Source organism: Micromys minutus (assembly GCF_963924665.1).
Source record: "Micromys minutus genome assembly, chromosome: 5".
In the NCBI taxonomy this organism is placed as follows: Eukaryota; Metazoa; Chordata; class Mammalia; order Rodentia; family Muridae; genus Micromys; species Micromys minutus.
Window position 1 is genome coordinate 49,281,758 of NC_137974.1, and position 18,060 is coordinate 49,299,817.

The 18,060-nt window shown below is 49.0% G+C and overlaps 1 protein-coding gene across 1 annotated transcript in view; it reads right to left on the minus strand.

Moving 5' to 3' along the window:
- The window catches only part of RFX2 (regulatory factor X2), a 56,622-nt gene that overhangs the window by 21,633 nt on the left and 16,929 nt on the right, over window positions 1–18,060 (minus strand). Inside the window, exons 2-5 of the mRNA XM_080916689.1 lie at window positions 9,222–9,313; window positions 8,466–8,555; window positions 7,366–7,436; window positions 6,490–6,751 (exon numbers count right to left, since the gene is read on the minus strand). Coding sequence (XP_080772815.1) covers window positions 6,490–6,751; window positions 7,366–7,436; window positions 8,466–8,555; window positions 9,222–9,305 — 507 coding nt within the window. The 5' untranslated portion in view covers window positions 9,306–9,313. The remainder of the gene's footprint in view (window positions 1–6,489; window positions 6,752–7,365; window positions 7,437–8,465; window positions 8,556–9,221; window positions 9,314–18,060) is intronic.

Here is an 18,060-nt window from a genome sequence, read left to right on the forward strand (position 1 = left end):
GAAGGAAAAGTGTGTACCTCCATACCTTACGTGTATAGGGCCTGGGGAACTGAACTCAGGCCCTACACTGGTGCACCAGGCATCTTACCACTGAGGCTCCTCCCTAGAGCCCATCTCTTTCTCTACCCTGCTTCCCTTTCTTTTATTTTCCTTTCTCTTAAATTTGAGGTAGGTTCTTACTATGGCGGTCCTGGAACTCAGAGATCCACCTGCCTCAGCTCCCTGGGTAGTGGGATTTAAGGTGTGCACCAACATACCTGGCCCAATTTTGTTTTTAAAAGGGTTATATTTACCAAGTCAGATGTGGAGAGCATGACTCACCAACTTTGTGCTGGGGAAGATGAGGCAGGAGGATGTCAAGCTGGTGGCCAGCCTTGGGTAAACAGTGAGATGTGATCTTCCCAAACATAAAGAAGTTAAATCTACTGATGTTTCCCAGAGTTTACGGTAGAAAAGTTAAGTCTATGTATTCACTATGACAAAGAATAGATTTCACAGTGGCTCAGAAAGGTCATCAAACAAATGACCAATAACCACAGCAAACCCTGCAGAGGTAGGGTGGTGGCACACACAGCAAGAGCATCCACACAGTAATGCTGAAGATACTAACAGAGTCAACAGAGACCCTGAATTTAAATAATTAAAAAAGAAACCTCTTGGAGTAGCCATTCTAATATCCAATAAAATCGACTTTCAACCAAAAGTCATCAAAAAAGACAGGGAAGGACACTTCATACTCATCAAAAGAAAAATACACCAAGAGAAACTCTCGATTCTGAACATCTGTGGCCCAAATGCAAGAGCACCCACATTCATAAAAGAAACTTTACTAAAGCTCAAAGAACACATTGCATCTCACACAATACTAGTAGGAGAGTTTAACTTTCATCAATAGACAGATCATGGAAACAGAAACTAAATAGAGGCACAGTGGAACTAACAGAAGTTATGAACCAAATGAATTTGACAGACATCTATAGAACATTTCATCCTAAAACAAAAGAATTTGCCTTCTTCTCAGGACCTCACGGTACCTTCTCCAAAACTGACCATATAATCAGTTACAAAACAGGCCTCAACAGATACAAGAAGACAGAAATACTCCCATGCATCCTAGGAGATCACCATGGACTAAGGCTGGTTTTCAACAACAACAAAAACAGAAAGCCCACATACACATGGAAGCTGAACAACTCTCTACTCAATGATAACTTGGTCAGGGAAGAAATAAAGAAGGAAATTAAATACTTTTTAGAATTTAATGAAAAAGAAGGCACAGCATACCCAAGCTTATGGGACACAATGAAAGCAGTGCTAAGAGGAAAACTCACAGCTCTGAGTGCCTCCATAAAGAAACTGGAGAGAGCATACACTAGCAGCTTAACAGCACACCTGAAAGCTCTAGAACAAAAAGAAGCAAACATACCCAAGAGTAGTAGACCCCAGGAAGTAATCAAACTCAGGGCTGGAATCAACCAAATAGAAACAAAGGGATTATACAAAGAATCAAAAAAACTAGGAGCTGGTTCCTTGAGAAAATCAAATCTAGATAAAGCTAGACTAACCAGAGGGCATAGAGACAGCATTCAAATTAACAAAATCAGAAATGAAAAGGGAGACATAACAACAGAAGCTGAAGAAATTAAAAAAAAATCAGATCCTACTACAAAAAAGTATACTCAACAAAACTGAAAAATATAGATGAAATGGATAATTTTCTAGTCAGATACCATGTACCAAAGTTAAATCAGGATCAAATAAACTATCTATACAATTCCATAACCTCTAAAGAAATAGAAGTAGTCATTAAAAGTTTTCCAACCAACAAAAGCTCAGGACCTATGATTTTAGTGCAGAATTCTATCAGACCTTCAAAGAAGACCTAATATCAATACTTCTCAAACTATTTTGTAAAATAGAAACAGAAGGAACACTATCCAGTACATTCTACAAAGCCACAATTATATAGATACCTAAACCACACAAAGATCCAACAAAGAAAGAGAACTTCAGATCAATTTCCCTCATAAATACTGATGTAAAAATACTCTTGCAAACTGAATCCAAGAACATATCAAAACAATCATTCATCACGATCAAGTAGGCTTCATCCCAGGGATGCAGGGATGGTTTAATATATGGAGATCCATCAACATAATCCACTAAATAAACAAACTCAAAGAAAACAAACACAATCTTACTAGATGCTGAAAAAGCCTGTAACAACACCCCTTCATGTTAAGTCTTGGAAAGATCAGGAATTCAAAACCCATACCTAAACATAGTAAAAGCAGTGTACAGCAAACCAGTAGCCAATATCAAATGAAATGGAGAGAAACTTGAAGCAATCCGACTAAAATCAGGGACAAGACAAGGCTGCCCACTCTCCCCCTATCTATCCAATATATAAAGTTCTGGCTAGAGCAATTAGGCAAAAAAGGAGATCAAAGGGATACAAATTGGAAAGCAGTAAGTCAAGCTATCACTGTTTGTAGATGATATGATAGTGTACTTACGTGACCCAAAAAATTCATGAGAGAACACCTACAGCTGATAAACAACTTCAGCAAAGTGGCTGGATATAAAATTAACTCAAACAAATTAGTAGCCTTCCTCTACTCAAAGGGTAAATGGGCCGTTTAATAAACAGATAAATTGTTACAATAGTCACAAATAATATGAAATACCTTGGTGTGACCCTAACCAAGAAAGTGAAAGATCTGTAGACAAGAACTTCAAGTCTTTGAAGAAAGAAACTGAAGAAGACTCAGAAGATGGAAAGATCTCCCATGCTTGTGGATCTGCAGGATTGACATAGTAAAAATGGCCATCTTACCAAAAGCAATCTACAGATTCAATGCAATCCCCACCAGAATTTCAATTCAATTCTTCACAGAGATAGAACGAACAATTCTCAAATTTATTTGGAATAACATAAAACCCAGGATAGCAAAAACAATTCTCAACAATAAAAGAACTTCTGACCATCTCTAATCTCCAGCTCTACTATAGAGCAATTATGATAAAAAAAAAAACTGTATGGTACTGGTACAGGGACAGGCAGGTAGATCAATGGAACAGAACTGAAGACCCAGGAATGAACCCACACACCTATGGTCACTTGATCTTTGACAAATCATCCAATGGAAAAAAGACAGCAATGTCCAGCAAACCAGTAGCCAATATCAAATGAAATGGAGAAAAACTTGAAGCAATCCTATTAAAATCAGGGACAAGACAAATGGTGCTGGTTCAACCTGTAGTCAGCATGTAGAGGAATGCAAATGGATCCATTCTTATCTCCCTGTGCAAAGCTCAAGTCCAAGTGGATCAAGAACCAACACATAAAACCAGACACACTGAAGCTAATAGGAGAGAAAATGGGAAAGAACCTCGACACATTGGTATGGGGGAATATTTCCTGAACCCCAATGTTATCCTCTAACATCAACAATTGACAAATGGGACCTCATAAACTTGCAAAGCTTCTGTAAGGCAAAGGACACTGTCAAAAGGACAAAATAGCAACCAACAGTTTGGGAAAAGATCTTTACCAATCCTACATTTGATAGATGGCTAATATCCAATATATACAAAGAACTCAAGAAGTTAGACTCAGAGAACCAAATAACCCTATTAAAAATGGGGTACAGAGGTAAACAAAAGAATTCTCAACTGAGGAATATTGAATAGCTGAGAAGCACCTAAAGAAATGTTCAACATCCTTAGTCATCAGGGAAATGCAAATCAAAACAACCCTGAGATTCCACCTCACACCAGTCAGAATGGCTAAGATCAAAAACTCAGGTGACAGCAGATGCTGGCGAGGATATGGAGAAAAAGAAACACTCCTCTATTGTTGGTGGGATTGCAAGCTGGTACAACCACTCTGGAAATCAGACTGACAATTCTCAGAAAATTGGAAATAGTTCTCCCTGAGGGCCCAGCTATACCACTCCTGGGCATATACCCAAAAATGCTCCAACATATAACAGGGACACATGCTCCACTACGTTCATAGCAGCTTTATTTATAATAGACAGAAGCTGGGAACAACCCACATGTACCTCAACAGAGGGATGGATACAGAATATGTGGTACATTTATACAATGGAGTACTACTCAGCTGTTAAAAACAACGAGTTCACAAAATTCCCAGGCAAATGGAAGAAACTTTAAAATACCATCCTGAGTGAGGTAACCCAGTCACAAAAAGCCACACATGGTATTCACTCACTGATAAGTTGATATTAGCGGAAAACACTTGAAATACCCACAATACAACTCACAGACCATGTGAAACCCAAGAAGAAGGAAGACCACACCAGAGTGTGGATGCTACAGCACTACTCCGTAGGCATAAGAAATAATCTCAGGAGGTAGAGGGAGAGAGGGATCTGGGAGGGAGAATGGAGGGGGAAGGAAATAATTCAGATACAGTACAAAGGGTTAGGGATTTGAAAGGTGTGTAACGTGGGGAGGGACTGGGGATAGCCACCCGAGAGTTCCAGATGCCAGGGACCCAGCAGAGAGGACGTTAGCTGAAATGCTAAACAATAGGGAGACAGAACCCGTAGAAACCATACCCAGTGGACAGGTATGGCCCCCACTTGAGGGATGGGGCTACCCACCCACCTCAAAAATATTAATCTAGAATTCCTCCTGTCAAAAGAAAATTCAGGGGCAAAGAGTGGAAGAAAGTTCATCCAGAGGCTGCCCTACCTGGGGATCCAGCCCATATACAGTCACCAAACCCAGACACTATTGCTGATGCCAAGAAGTGCATGCTGACAGGAACTTGATATAGCTGTCTCCTGAGAGGCTCTGCCAGAGCCTGACAAATACAGATAAGGATGCTTGCAGCCAACCATTGGACTGAGAACGGCATCCCCAATGGAGGAGTTAGAGAAAGGACTGAAGGAGCTGAAAAGGTTTGCAACCCCATAAGAAGAAAAACAACATCAATCAATCAGACCCCCCAGAACTCCCATGGATTAAATCACCAACCAAAGAATACATGGTGGTGGTGGTGGGGGGAACCCATAGCTCCAGCTGGATATGTCTGGCATCAATAGGAGGGGAGCCCCTTGGTCCCGTGGAGGCTCAATGCCCTAGTGTAGGGGAATGTTAGGGCACTAAGGCAGGAGTGGGTGGGTGGAAGGGGGAGCACTCTCATAGAAGCAGGGGATGGGATGGGATGGGGGTTTGTGAAGGGGAAACCAGGAAGAGGATAACATTTGAGATGTAAATAAAAAAAAAACAATAAAAATAAATAAATAAATGAAAATAAATAAATAAATAAATAAAAGAAAGCTCAGACATGGGGAATGTTTGCAAACTGTGCATCTGATGGAGACTTGTTTCCAGGACACAAGGATTTCTCCATATGCAGCTGGAAAACTCCAGCTTGGCTGACAGAAAGCAGACAGCTAAAGTAACATCCAACACAGAGCAAGCTTGCACGCCCAGTTGTCTACTGTAGCCAGCTAGTGAGGAAACACAAATTACCACCACAGAGAGATTCCAAGGCACACCTACCAGGATGTGGAAGATAAAGTATTGACAACCCCCCCCCCCCCCCCCCCCGGTGCTGACAAGGAAGCATCTGTTGTGCCCTGACAGGGTGTCTTAATGTATTTCCGGGGAATGGGAAGTTGGCAGGCGGCTCTGTATGAAGTAGACTGTGCAGTGAGCCAGCAACCCTATCAGAGGGTCCACCCCAGAGAAGGAGAACCCTGCACCCACGGCCCAGCCTGACCTCTTCACCTGGTCTCCAGCTGGGGCTTATACCACAACCTACCAGAGGCATCTTGAAGGCCACTGTGACTCTCTCTCTGGTAGCCAACAGGTGTCAAGCGCAATGGCAGGGAGCAGACCAATAGCTGCCAGCACTGTAGAAAGGGTGCTTTGTTTTGTTATGAGGTTTGGGTAAGGAATGTGTCATGGGAATCCAGGGACTTACACACACCAAGTCCTTTAGGTCTCTGCACCAAAACATGATGTGACTTCATGTTAATTTACAAAGTGATAAGATAAATACACATTAAAAATGAAACACAGCTAGGTACTTGGGAGACAGGACTGTGGGACAGAGGTCAACCCAACTACAGGGAAGTTCTTGGCCAACCTGGGCTACACAGCAAGACTCTACTTCAATTCCCCTTTCCCCACAAATCCTCTGAAGTCCCAACCACAGCTATATTTAAGGCAGGTGAGCTACGACAGGAGCCCAGGTCCCCACAGGGTATAGCCGCCATTTGAGCAGGGCCCTGGGAGACTGCCCCTGAGTTGGTCATGACCAGGACAGCAGCAGGACCACCAGCAGAGGGCACTCTGCTTCCCAACCCTAAAGGTCTTTGTCTTCTCTGTTCCTCAGCACCGCAGCAGCTAGCAGAACACAGACCTGGTCCTTCCTACTCACCTGCCTGAGTGCTAGGTGTTGCTGAGGTTAGCAGGGCTACCCGCTGGCCACAGGGCCTTTGTACATACCGTGGCAGGTGAAGAACGGGCAGTGTGGGCCAGGGAGTGTCTTGTGCCGTCCATGCCCCCATGGATGAGGTAGGCTCCTGTGCCAGACACAATGGGGGTCCCCGAGACATCCATGGTGATGCCCACCATGCCGTGGGAGGGGACTGCTGGTGGAGATGAGGCTGCCACTGTCACCTGAGTGCCACCTGGAGTCTCAAAGTAAGATGCTGCACTGCTGGGGGCGTAGAGCTGAGGGTCTGGGTTGTAGGCGTAGGCAGCTCGGCTGTGGGAAAAAGTGCCACCATTTGATAACTAATCATGTTACTGAGAGACCTAAAGGGGATGATGGGCTGGAGGGCTGGCTCAGCTTTTAACAGAGTGACAGCTCACAACTGCCTGTCACTCCAGCTCCTGGGGACCCGACGCCCTCTGCTGGATCCAGTGGGTGCTGCACTCACATGTGTAAGCATACACATGCAGTTCATGCAGTTGCACACACATGTATACACTAACACATGTACACTCACATTATGTCCACTCACACACTTGCACTATACACAAGTGAACACGCACAAAAGATAGAAGAAAATTCTAGAAAGTTCCAGAATATCTTAAAAATTAGAAATTAAGTTTTGTTAACAGTCCAGGAAACTCATCAAAGGCCCAGATGGAAAGTTCCCAGACCAGCACGGTCAGGGGCTGTGGCTTGGTTTGATATTTTTATCAAGTTTTCTAGAAGCCAAAGCACAAAAGCCTGTGGCCCAGAATTGGGACCTTGGGGGTTAGGGGTGGGAGAGAATGACCGTTGGGGAGGTCAACCACTTCCACACCAGTACCATAGGGAGCAATGGAGCTGTGAGTCTGTGGGGTACCAGGGCCCTCACGAAGCACACGTACATGGCGCCGTTGGCGTAGACAGCGTCCCCACCCTCCACGTACTGCACCTGTGCGGGGTACACATGCTGCACCTGCAATGAGAAGGGAGTGTGAGTCACACAGGGGACCAGGTTGGAAACAAGCATGCCTGGGAGGCTGTGTGGGGGACACCAGCACCCATGAGAACATCCCCTCCTCTTCCTCCCTCTCTCAATCCGAGGGGCAGCACAGCCCTGGGCCTATGTTGTTTACTCGGTGTCCAGCATGTTGTGTTATATGCTGTGTACCGAGTGTGCAGCATGTTGTGTTATATGCTGTGTACCGAGTGTGCAGCATGTTGTGGCACAAACTTCAGCCTCTCCCTGGCCAGTCTGTGGGGAGGCAGCTCAGTGGTCTTGAGCTGGGATCCCAGACTATAGTACCCCCCCCCCCCAGCTTGGGTGTTCTGTCTCTGTGTGGAGTCCCCAGGGAAAGAACAAGAAGGAACCCAGAGCCCAGCAGGAGACAGAAGCTCAGTGGAAGGCCTAAGGCCTCAGACAGCTGAAACAGGCCCAGACCACAGCCAGAGTGGGGAAAGTTTCTGGGTCCTTTGCTGGCGTTTGCTCTCCTCCTATAGAGCCAGAGGCCAGGACCTTGATGCACCTGGTGCTTTCTGGAAACCCTGAAAACCTCTTCTCTCCAACACAGTCACCATCACCCACTAGGTGCCAGGCAGCTCCCTCAGGAGGAAAGGGAGACCTTACTTAGCCCTTTGCCTTTTTATGAATAAAGTTTTATTGGCACCCTGCCCCTCCCATACATCACTATGGCTGTTCGGCTGTTTCTGTCACATTCTTGGTCTTTTCTAGAAAAGATCACCTTGAGAGGCCTGCTTCCATCCTTACAGAGCAGCCTCTCTGGTCAGCTGCAGCTGATGCTGTGGCACTGAGAACAAAAGAGAAACCATTGTCCTTGGCTTGTGGCATTTGTCTGCGGTAAGTGAATTTTTTCTTTTACCAGAGCTTCCGGAACTTTCTGGTCACTGTAGACACTAGTGACAACAGAAAAACGACTCACAGGCTGGAGGCTGCACACAACTGCCCAGAGCCCACAAGCGCCAGGTGTTTACAGGGTGTCCTTACCTGTGGTGGCACTGGCTGGACTCTGGGGAGGGTGAGTGTCTGCATCGAAGTACCCTTGGGAGTGGAGCCAGCGGCTTGGACCAGTACCCTCTGAAACAGACAACAGGACTGTCAGACCCACTGGAGAGCCACAGCAGGAAAGATCCACTCAAGACTGATCCAGCTGTCCCATTCCTGCTGTGGCAGCATGCTGGGACTCATGGAGATGCAGACAAGGGGCAGGGGCAGGGGCAGGGGCAGAAGCTGTATGTGCATACACACAGAGACACACATAGACAGACAGACACGGGCACACACAGACACACTGGAAATACCCTGCTGGGAATATGAAGTTCAGGCCCAGGAGCGAGGGTTGGAAGTGAGTCCTCCCTGACAGGGGTCCCTGGTGCGATCTTGACCCTCACTGGCCTGAACCACATCTTGGCTGTTTGGATGTAGGAAGCAGACCAGATGGGTCTGAGGAGAGGGGACACTGGGAACTGTGGTCACCCACTTTCTAAGTGCTGAGAGGATCTGTGAAGACACAGATCTTTCTCTGGTGTTCCAAAATGATACTGTAAGCCCAGTACAGTCCTGACTGAGGCAGAACCTGGGCCTGTGAACACGGGGCCTCCAGCCTCCGCAAGGACTTCTTAGGCTCAGAAGCTCTCAGTGAGTCAGTTCAGTGAGGTGGAGTGTGGTCTCTCCTCATCTCTTTTATGGTTCTTTGGTGGTACTTTTTGAAGAGTGCCAGGATGGCAGGGCAGGCACAGTCACCTGTGGGGAGGCTGGCACGGGCTGGGCTGCAGGACGCAGAGCCACTGTCGCTGGCGAATCTGCTCCTCCCTCGGAGTTCTGCATGCTGGGATCTAGATAGAAGAGAGTGGCTGTGAAGTGACAGGGTCACACACCTGCAGCCCACGCTCCCTGGGGATAAAGCTGAAGCTGAGCGACCATGATTACTGAGGGCGGGGGAAACAGCCCCAAGGATAAAGCAACAACCACTGCACCAACAGTGAGGTCCCAAGTTCAAATTCACAGAACCCATGCAAAAGGCAAGTTTGGTGTTTGTATCTGTAGCCCCAGAAATGGAGAGGGGGCAGGAGGATTCCCGGGTCCAGGTTAATAAGTTCCTGTATCAAAAATCACTGGAGGTGATGCCTGAGCTCAGAACCACGGACCCCCAGCATGGTGGCAGGGTGGCGTTTGGGTGTCAAATTCTGATCCGACCCTCAGTCGTTTCGCAGAGCCTAAGGGGTCCAGGCAGGCACTGGGTCCATATGTGGGGTGACGGCATCTCCATCTTGCCCAACTAAAGTCTTTTTTTAAAAAATCTTTTAAAAGTCGTGTTTATTTTATTTGTGCGGGTGTTTGCCGGCACGTGTGACTGTGCATCACATGCATGCAGTACCCACGGAGGCCTGAAGTGGGCGTCAGATTTCCCCAAACTGGAGTTGCAGACTGTTGAGAGCAGCTTAATGGGTCTCCATGGGTCTCTCCGTCCTTAATATCTTTAATGTGAAAAGATCTTATAACAGATTACAAGAATACCCACAGGAAGAGGGATGAATCCCTGTTTGATGTCACCTGGGTTCTGCGCCCGCCTGAGCTGCCCCATAGTGACCACTAGATGGAGCCAGAACAACGCAGCGCAGGGATGTGTGGCAGTTTCCAGAGTGAAGGCATTTGGAGGGGCTCGGGGAGCCAAATGGAGGCAGGAGTTCAAGATAAGGAGTCTAAAGCCAGCCTGGGCTACAAAATTAAAACAAAAACATTTTGTAAGAAAAATCTCATGTATACACACTGGAACGAATAACTAAGAGCTGATGAATGAATAAATCAAATCCAATGTTTTAATCCGATGGAGGGAGAGATGGCTCAGTCACAAAGTGGTTTTTTTGTTTGTTTGTTTGTTAGGTTTTTGGGGTGGGGGGGAGGCTCAAGAACTTCTCAGTTTTGAGCCTAGAACCCAATAGTAAGCTTGGAGTCCCAGCGACTGTGGGATGAGAGGCAGAGACTGGGTGGGCGGTGGGAAGGAAAGGGAATGTTCCTGGAGTTCACAGGCCAGCCTGGGCTACTGAGTGAGGCTCTGGGTGAAACAAAACTTGTCACAAGAATGTCTGAAATGAACAAATGAACACCTCATTCATGGGGGTGGGGGGAGAGGGAGGGACTGACTAGGTGTGGTGGTTACACCTTTGGTCCCAGTACTAAGATGGGTGAGGTGGCCAGGTCTCTGGTTTTAGGCCAGCAGAGGTGGTGGTGAGTCTTGGTCCCAGAAACAAACTACTAACCAACTGGGCCCCGAGAGAGAGAAAATGGCAGTGGTGGCCGTGGGTGTTGGTGTTGCTGCACAGTACACAAGGGCTCCATGAGGGCAGTTCCTGGGCCTGGACACAGCTGCCATCCTCTGTGGTCATCGAGTCCACACAGTATGCACTACCCTCCTCCCTCAGGAGCTTCCCATGTTGTGCGATCAACTGTCACAGGTCCCAGAACTGAAGTTCAAGTGTGCCTTCCTGTCGACATTCCACCTGAACCTTGGGATGATGCTGCTGACTCCGACAGCCAGAGAGAAGCCGGGATGTGTCTGAATCAAGTGAAGAAGGAAAGGCTGTCATTCAATAAGGGAAGGACACAGATGGCACGCTGAGGTTGAGTAAGCTACAGTAACGTGTGAATACACTTGTACATGAGTGTGCACACATGTATGTGCATGCGTTTGCTGCATAGGTACATGCCTGTGTTGGTGCATGCTTGTGCATGCTATCGTGTGCTGGCTGGAGGAACTGCAACAGCAATGGTGTGAGTTGAGCTTGTTGGGTGTGGCAGTCTTGCTTACTGGCTCTGCTTCTCTGCTTGGCTCTTTGCCTCTTCTGATTTCCCTCCTGTGGGGACCTGGCTTTCTCTACCTGTCCTCATCTGATTTCCTCTCCTATAGTTCCAGAAGCTGGAGCGCACCCTGTCATCCTGCCTCTATGAGCCTGCCTCATAGAGGCAGGATGACAGGGTGCTGACCCAGCTCTACCAAACGGTGCCAGTCAATGGTCCAAGAGAAGGCCTGAAGTCTCCCCAAGACCAGTCTCTAATCCGATCCGCGTTTGACCTTGAACTTGACAGAGTTCCCAAGTGGGATGGCTGGAGATGGCAGATTGCAGTGGCCAGTCTCCCGCTGTCTCCAGGAGACTCTGAGAGGCAGGCACAGGCTGCACTGCATGGTTAGGGTCTGGACTGGCGCCAGGTGGATCTGCTGGGGAAGCGCCCTTTGTTTACAGGGGAAAAAAAAACCTCTTGGGTTGCCTAGCAACAAGTGGGCAGGCAAGGAAGGGCGGTGAGGCTGCAAGCCATTTCTGGGCTGGGTTCCTGGCTGTCCTGACTCACTGTGACCTTAAGCAATCTCTCTCTCTTTTATCCCCACCCCTCTATCCACCCATCCAGGCGTGCTGTGACTCTATCACTTGCCACCTGGGTCATGGGATGGAGCCTGTCTAGTTAAACTCTGCTGTGGGTTATGGAGCCTTGGTTGTCTTTGTTAGTCTTGGTGGCAAGACTATACAGATGGCACCTGAGTCCTACCTACTCTGAGTGAGGGGGGCTCATGCTCCAGCTCCCCACAGACCCGTCTCCCTGTTCTTGATGTTAAGTTCTTCTGTTCCCTGTGAGCTGAGGTCTCAGGAGCAGTTGGCCTGTGTGAGACTGGGCATTGGCCACCTGTGCTGGGGGCTGTCCTGCTCAGCATGGGTGATGGTGATGCTGGCATTTGCTGGGGCTGGCCATGGTGTCTCCTTCCCCACTGTGGAACCACGTTTCTTTCTTCCTGGGGTGCTGTCCTCCACAGCCCTGAACTGCCTCCTAGTAAGTATCATCAGGACTAAGAATTGTCAGCCATGCTCATGTCGGGCTCAGATCTTGTGACAGTCACACATGTCCCCAGGGACACAAAGAGACTCAGCATCTTCTGGCCATCACCCTTCTGAAGCCTGAGGTCCAACTCACACAGACACGCCTACACTGAGTGAAGAGAAGGATAGGGGCAGGTCCAAGGGCGGGGTGCCTTAGCCAATGTCCACTCCAGGACCCGTGTGATGTTTCCTTCAGCTGCACTTTTGGGGTGCCTGACTCTAGCTCTGTCTGTCATTTGGAGAGAGCGCACTGCGTGCCGAGGTCCACTTCTCCAGAGCTGCAGTGTGTGCCACCCATCAACAAGCCTGCATTACGGGGTGCAGGCGAAGGAGCTGCCCGCTGAGTCCCCATTGCTTTGTCTTTGGCATGGGGGGTTTCCAGTTGGAATTGGCAACTAGTTCTCCACTGTGAACCTTCATGTTCCATTTCTTTTTCCAGCCTATGAGGGGGCTCAGTGGGTCAAGGCACTTGCCACCAAGACTGACAGCCAGGCCCATGAATGGTTTCCAATTGTCCTCAATACACACACAACACATAAACACAACAAAGAAATAAGTTCGCATCCTCTGGGAAGGAGCTGTGCCTGCAGAGGCCCAGGGACAGATGAAAACTTCAGTGACCAATGTTGCAGGTCCTAGGCCTAATTCACTTTATTTTGGGCTAGCTTTAGCCTCCTAAGTAGCCATTTCTTGTTCCTCTGTATCAGACCTAACATCCAGACTAGAGATAAAACCCTTTGGGAGATAACCAGATAGGTTCTTTCCACTTGCCCTGGCTCAGAGAACCCAACCCACTAACTAGGTACAAGTTCCCACTGGGTATGGAGGTTGGAGGTCAGAGGTCACAGGCATGAGGGGAACCAAAGAATTCTGGTGGGGTCCCTCACAGCTGGGGAGATGGAGAGGATGGTGGAGGATAGCCCTTCCCCATACCAGATGACTCAGTCTGAAGTGCCAGATATGTTAGTGTATACCTGTCAACCCAGCACTGGGCAGGCTGAGGCAGGAGGATTGCACTTCAAAGCCAGCCTGGGCTACACAGTGAGAAACCATCTTAACAAAACAAACAAACAAATCACTAGTGCTGGGAGGCCTGAGTCAGCTGGAGAGGCCAACATAGAGGCCAGGCCTTAAGAGTTGCTGGTGTCCCACAACCTCCGGCCGCTGAGAGTATGGAATATTTTATCATATGGACTCTGCCCCAAGCCTGGGGAGGACTCAGGGAGGTCATACGTCTTGAGTCAAGGGAGCGGCAGGGGCAGAAGGGTGGCAGGAGCCAGTGGCCAAGCTGAGCGTCAATGGGGCCAGCCTGAGCAAAACTGCCACTGTCTGCAACTGAGTGTAGAGTGAAGAGGTGAGGGACAGGAGGCAGGACTGGGGGGCCAGCTGCAGCTCCTGATTCCACCCTGTCCTGAAATAAAATAGCAACACAGGTCAGGAGCTCAGGGGGACAGTGCTGGCACACACTTAATCGTCGGAGGCAGAGGCAGCTGGATCTCTGAGTTTGAGGCCAGCCTGATCTATAGAGTGAGGTCCAGGACAACCAGGACTGTCACACAGAGAAACGGTGTCTTAGAAAGCAAAAGCAAAAACAAAACAAACCACCACCACCACCAACAACAAAGGAAACCCAAATGAAGCTCTGTGAACGGTTAGAATGGTTTTGGTTGCCGTGCCCAGCTGGCCAGGACACCCCATCCTCCTGTCTGTGAGAGGTTTTCTCAGAGCAATGCTGGCCACAAGGCTACTGCCTCAAGCACCCCTCTAACCTGACAAGACCCCCACAGATGCCCCCTGGGGACAGAAGTGTCCTCTGCAGCTAAGCATGTTCACCCAACTACCTGCCTATGTTCCTCGATACCCCCAGTGTTTGTCCCTCCACAGTCTGCATCCCTGAGCACCTGGCCTGTGACCTCTCCTGCCCACCCAGACCTGTGCTTCTGCCCTGGTCCCATCACCCCCTTCCTCCTGTTCACTGCACCCTGAGCTGGAGAGCCCAAGTGTGGATGGCAGCTGGGACAGCAAGGAGAAGACAGAGCAGGATGCACTGTCCCCATCCCTCCTGCCTGTGGGCAGTCACAGGACAGCTCACAGTTCTTCCTTCCTGCCCCACAGCATCTTCTGGGGTGAGACTGCTGGTGATGGGGAGGGCCACAGCTAGTGTTTACTCAAGTGGTAAAGCAAGCATTTTCATGGAAAATTGAGAAACAAAAATCAAGTAGGCCCAATGAGATAGATGGCTCAGAGCTTACCATCAAGCCTCGTGTCCTTATTCAGTCTCTGAGACCCACACGGTAGGAGGAGGAACCAACCCTCGAAAGCTGCCATCTGACCCACCCAGTGAGCTATGGCATGGGTGTGTAGACACACATACACTCACATAAATACAACATGTAAAATAATCCACTAAAAGGGTGTTGTGTGTCTTCTCGTGTAAGACGGGGGCTCACACAGCCCATGCTGACTCAAACTCGTGATGTTGGTGAGGGTGGGCTTCAACTCCAGGGGCTCTCCCCCCTCCACTCCATCTCCCAAATGCTGGGGTGCCAGGCATGAACCACGGCCCAGAACATGGTCTGGGCACAGTGGAGAAGAGCTGTTGGCTTGCCCTTCAGTTTTTCATACAATGAGCTTGCTTGCATTTTTATAGGACACTGCCACATTCATTGATAAGAGCAACCCTGAAAGTTCAGAAACTTGTTGAAACTTAAATGTCCCAGACACAAGCTTAACATAAACAGCTAGGTGAGTCCCCACTCAGCCATCAAACAAGTGTCTTTTGAAAAGTGGGGGGTGATGTACAAGGAGGTTACTGAAACATAACAGCTCCAGGGGACACGGTAGAAGCACCTGAGACCCAAGTGAAGGTGGCAGCCTAAGTCCCCTCAAACCAGCCCTGCTCCCAAGTCTGGATTTATAGCTCCTCACGGGAGCAGGGCATCTGAGCAGTTCACCAGCCTAAACAGCTCAGGCCAATGTTTACCTCAGCAACGGGGCACTGGTAAATAGTCCCTGTTCCTAGCCACAGCGAGGAGTAGGAGGGTGATCAGTCTGATCCTGATACAGCCAGGGCTGGAAAGTGGCCTGCCTGTCAGGGAGGCACCTGTCAGTAAGACTACCCCCAGCATCTTCCCGCTGGGACCCCAGTGTTAGAAGGGATACCAGCACAGGGGACCAGGGCGTCTGGGTTCAGATTCCAACACTAGCCAGTCCTGAGTGGGATTGTTTGGGGGACTCTGATCCACTTTGTCTGCCATCGGTGGCCCTGACGGAGACCCTAGAAACACCAGGAATCAGAGTTTCTTTAAAATTCCACTGAAAACTAAAATCAGAGTTTTCTAGAGCCTGATACCCGCCAGCTCCCCGCCCCCTCCCACGAACCCCCACATCATCTAATCAGAAAACACATGCAGATGCTGGATGGGAACCGGGCGCCCGCCTCTGGCGCCGCGTGCCCAGCCCTCATTGTTTGCTGAGTAACAACGGTTGCCAGGGGCAACGCAGTCCACTCCTGTTTCCAAGCGCCCGTTGCCCAGCAACCGGGAGAATACTTCCCAAACCAAACAATGTCATCCCCAGGGCAACTTCTCTATCTCACGTTAAGCAGATCTAAAATAAAAAAAAATAAATAAATAAAGAGAAATCCCTTCCAAATATGTAACCTATTATTTTCAGAGGCCTGAACAGCAAGACAAATAATTTCTTCTCTATAGTAACCAGGATGGACCGGCAGCTCACCAGATCTGTTCTGAGACTAGAAGCCCAAACCAATGCTCTGCTCAGCTCCCAGTGCTTCCCAGGCCGCTACCACCCTTCCCAGGCCTGGACCAGGCAGAAGGGCTTGGTTTACCATCAGACTGCTGGTCACACACAACACTTCTATAGGCAAAGAAGCAGGGGTTAAGCTATTTGAGAAAAGTGTAAGATCAGAGTAACTGCCTAACATACCAGACTCCACAGAAGTCAGCAACCATGAGAGAAGCTGCTTCCACCAGCAGCTCAGGGTGGCCTTGCCTCAGGGAACTCCACAGAGGGTAGGGACTGCTACTCTGCCTTCTGCTCTCCCAGAGAGAAGCAATAGCTAAGAGGAATTGGGTGACTTCAGAGACCCTGCTGGGCTTGAGGTGCACGTGCATGCAGCCTTTAAGGCCCATGTGAGGGACATCCCTGACGCATGTCCCTTGTGAAGGCCAGTGACCTTGTCTTCCAGGCAGGGCCCAGGCTCTGAAGCCATCCCCTTCTTTCTTTGCTAATTACATTTACGTGTGTGTGTGTGTGTGTGTGTGTGTGTGCGCGCGCGTTGTGTGAATGTGCACCTGCTGTGTGCACGGAGCTCAGGGAACTTGTCAAAGTGTGCTTTTTCTTTTCACCTGGGTCTTCATCCGACTTGGGTCTTTTAGGCTTGGTAGCACCTTTACTCATGGCTCCTCTCTGCAGCCCCTGAACGGGGTCCAGTTAGATAAAGCACAGAGCCCAGCCTCCTGGGCCAGCGCTGGGTCATTCGAGCACAAGCATCGCAAACACTGTTAACATAATTAAGTGGCCCTGTGCAGACAAGGGTTGGTGGCTGTTGTTTGGTTTGGTTTGGTTTGGTTTTTGTTTTCTGAGACAGGGTTTCTATGTGTAGACCTGGATGTCCTGGAACTGACTTTGTAGATCAGGTTGGCCTCAACTTCAGAGATCCCCCTGCCTCTGCCTTCCGTGGCTGACATGCTGCATTTTTAAGCTGCCACCTGGGAGATGAATATGCACGTGGTAGTGGTTGTCTCTGCACAAAGCTGAGCTGTGCTGTTCAGGGACAGTGGGGCAGTCACTGGCTGGTGGGTGCTGTGGTGGATGTGGTGTCACTGATACTCTGGGGACAAATCTGGTGCTCTACATTGGGTAGGAGGCTTTAGAGGTGCAGTGGTGAGGCCCCCAAAACACCCTGTCCAAAGGGAACAATGCAGGGGTCTTAGCTGCACAGGGCAGCAAGATGTTGTAGAGGTACAGGTGTTTGCTGTCTAGCATGAGGACCTAAGTTTGCTCTGAAGGATCCACACTGTGGAAGAGAACCAACTCCGGAATCTGTCTTCTGACACACAAGAACCATGGCATACACATACATGTGATCAGAACACATACAAGACCCTTTGTGCGGGACACGTGTCATCTGTGTGGTGTGGGGCAGGCAACTGAGACAGATGATGCAAACCTGTGGGGTGTGTGGCTGGCAGTCACCCTGTGCTGGGAGGGGGGAGGGGTTCCTGCATCGGTGCAAAGGTCCTGAGGCAGAAGTGTGGCTACTGAGTGGAGCCCATTGGACACAGGTCGACTCAAGAATTGTACCTTTTGCTGAGGGTGAAATGAAGGTGACAGGAAGACAAGTCCTGGGTCTGACGTGCATGTTAAGCAGGTCCCTCTGGCAGGAAGCCACACAGGAGGAGACAGAGGAGGACAGTGGGGACTTAGGAGTACTATAATGACCAGTGCCCTAAGATCTAGACTACTCACAGATGCAGCAGTGGCACAGGTGTTACAGGGGTGACCAAATGTTCTCTGATTTGCTTTAGGATCAGTTTCTCAGAAGGAAACTCTCACCTGGTAAACCTGGCCAACGACTCATGGCTGGACACCCACAGGCCCCACAGGTGAGCTCACTTCTTTGTCTTGCTAAATGAACATGGTATCAATGTGTCTCCTAATGTAGTGTCTCTCCTTTCTTTGGATGTGAG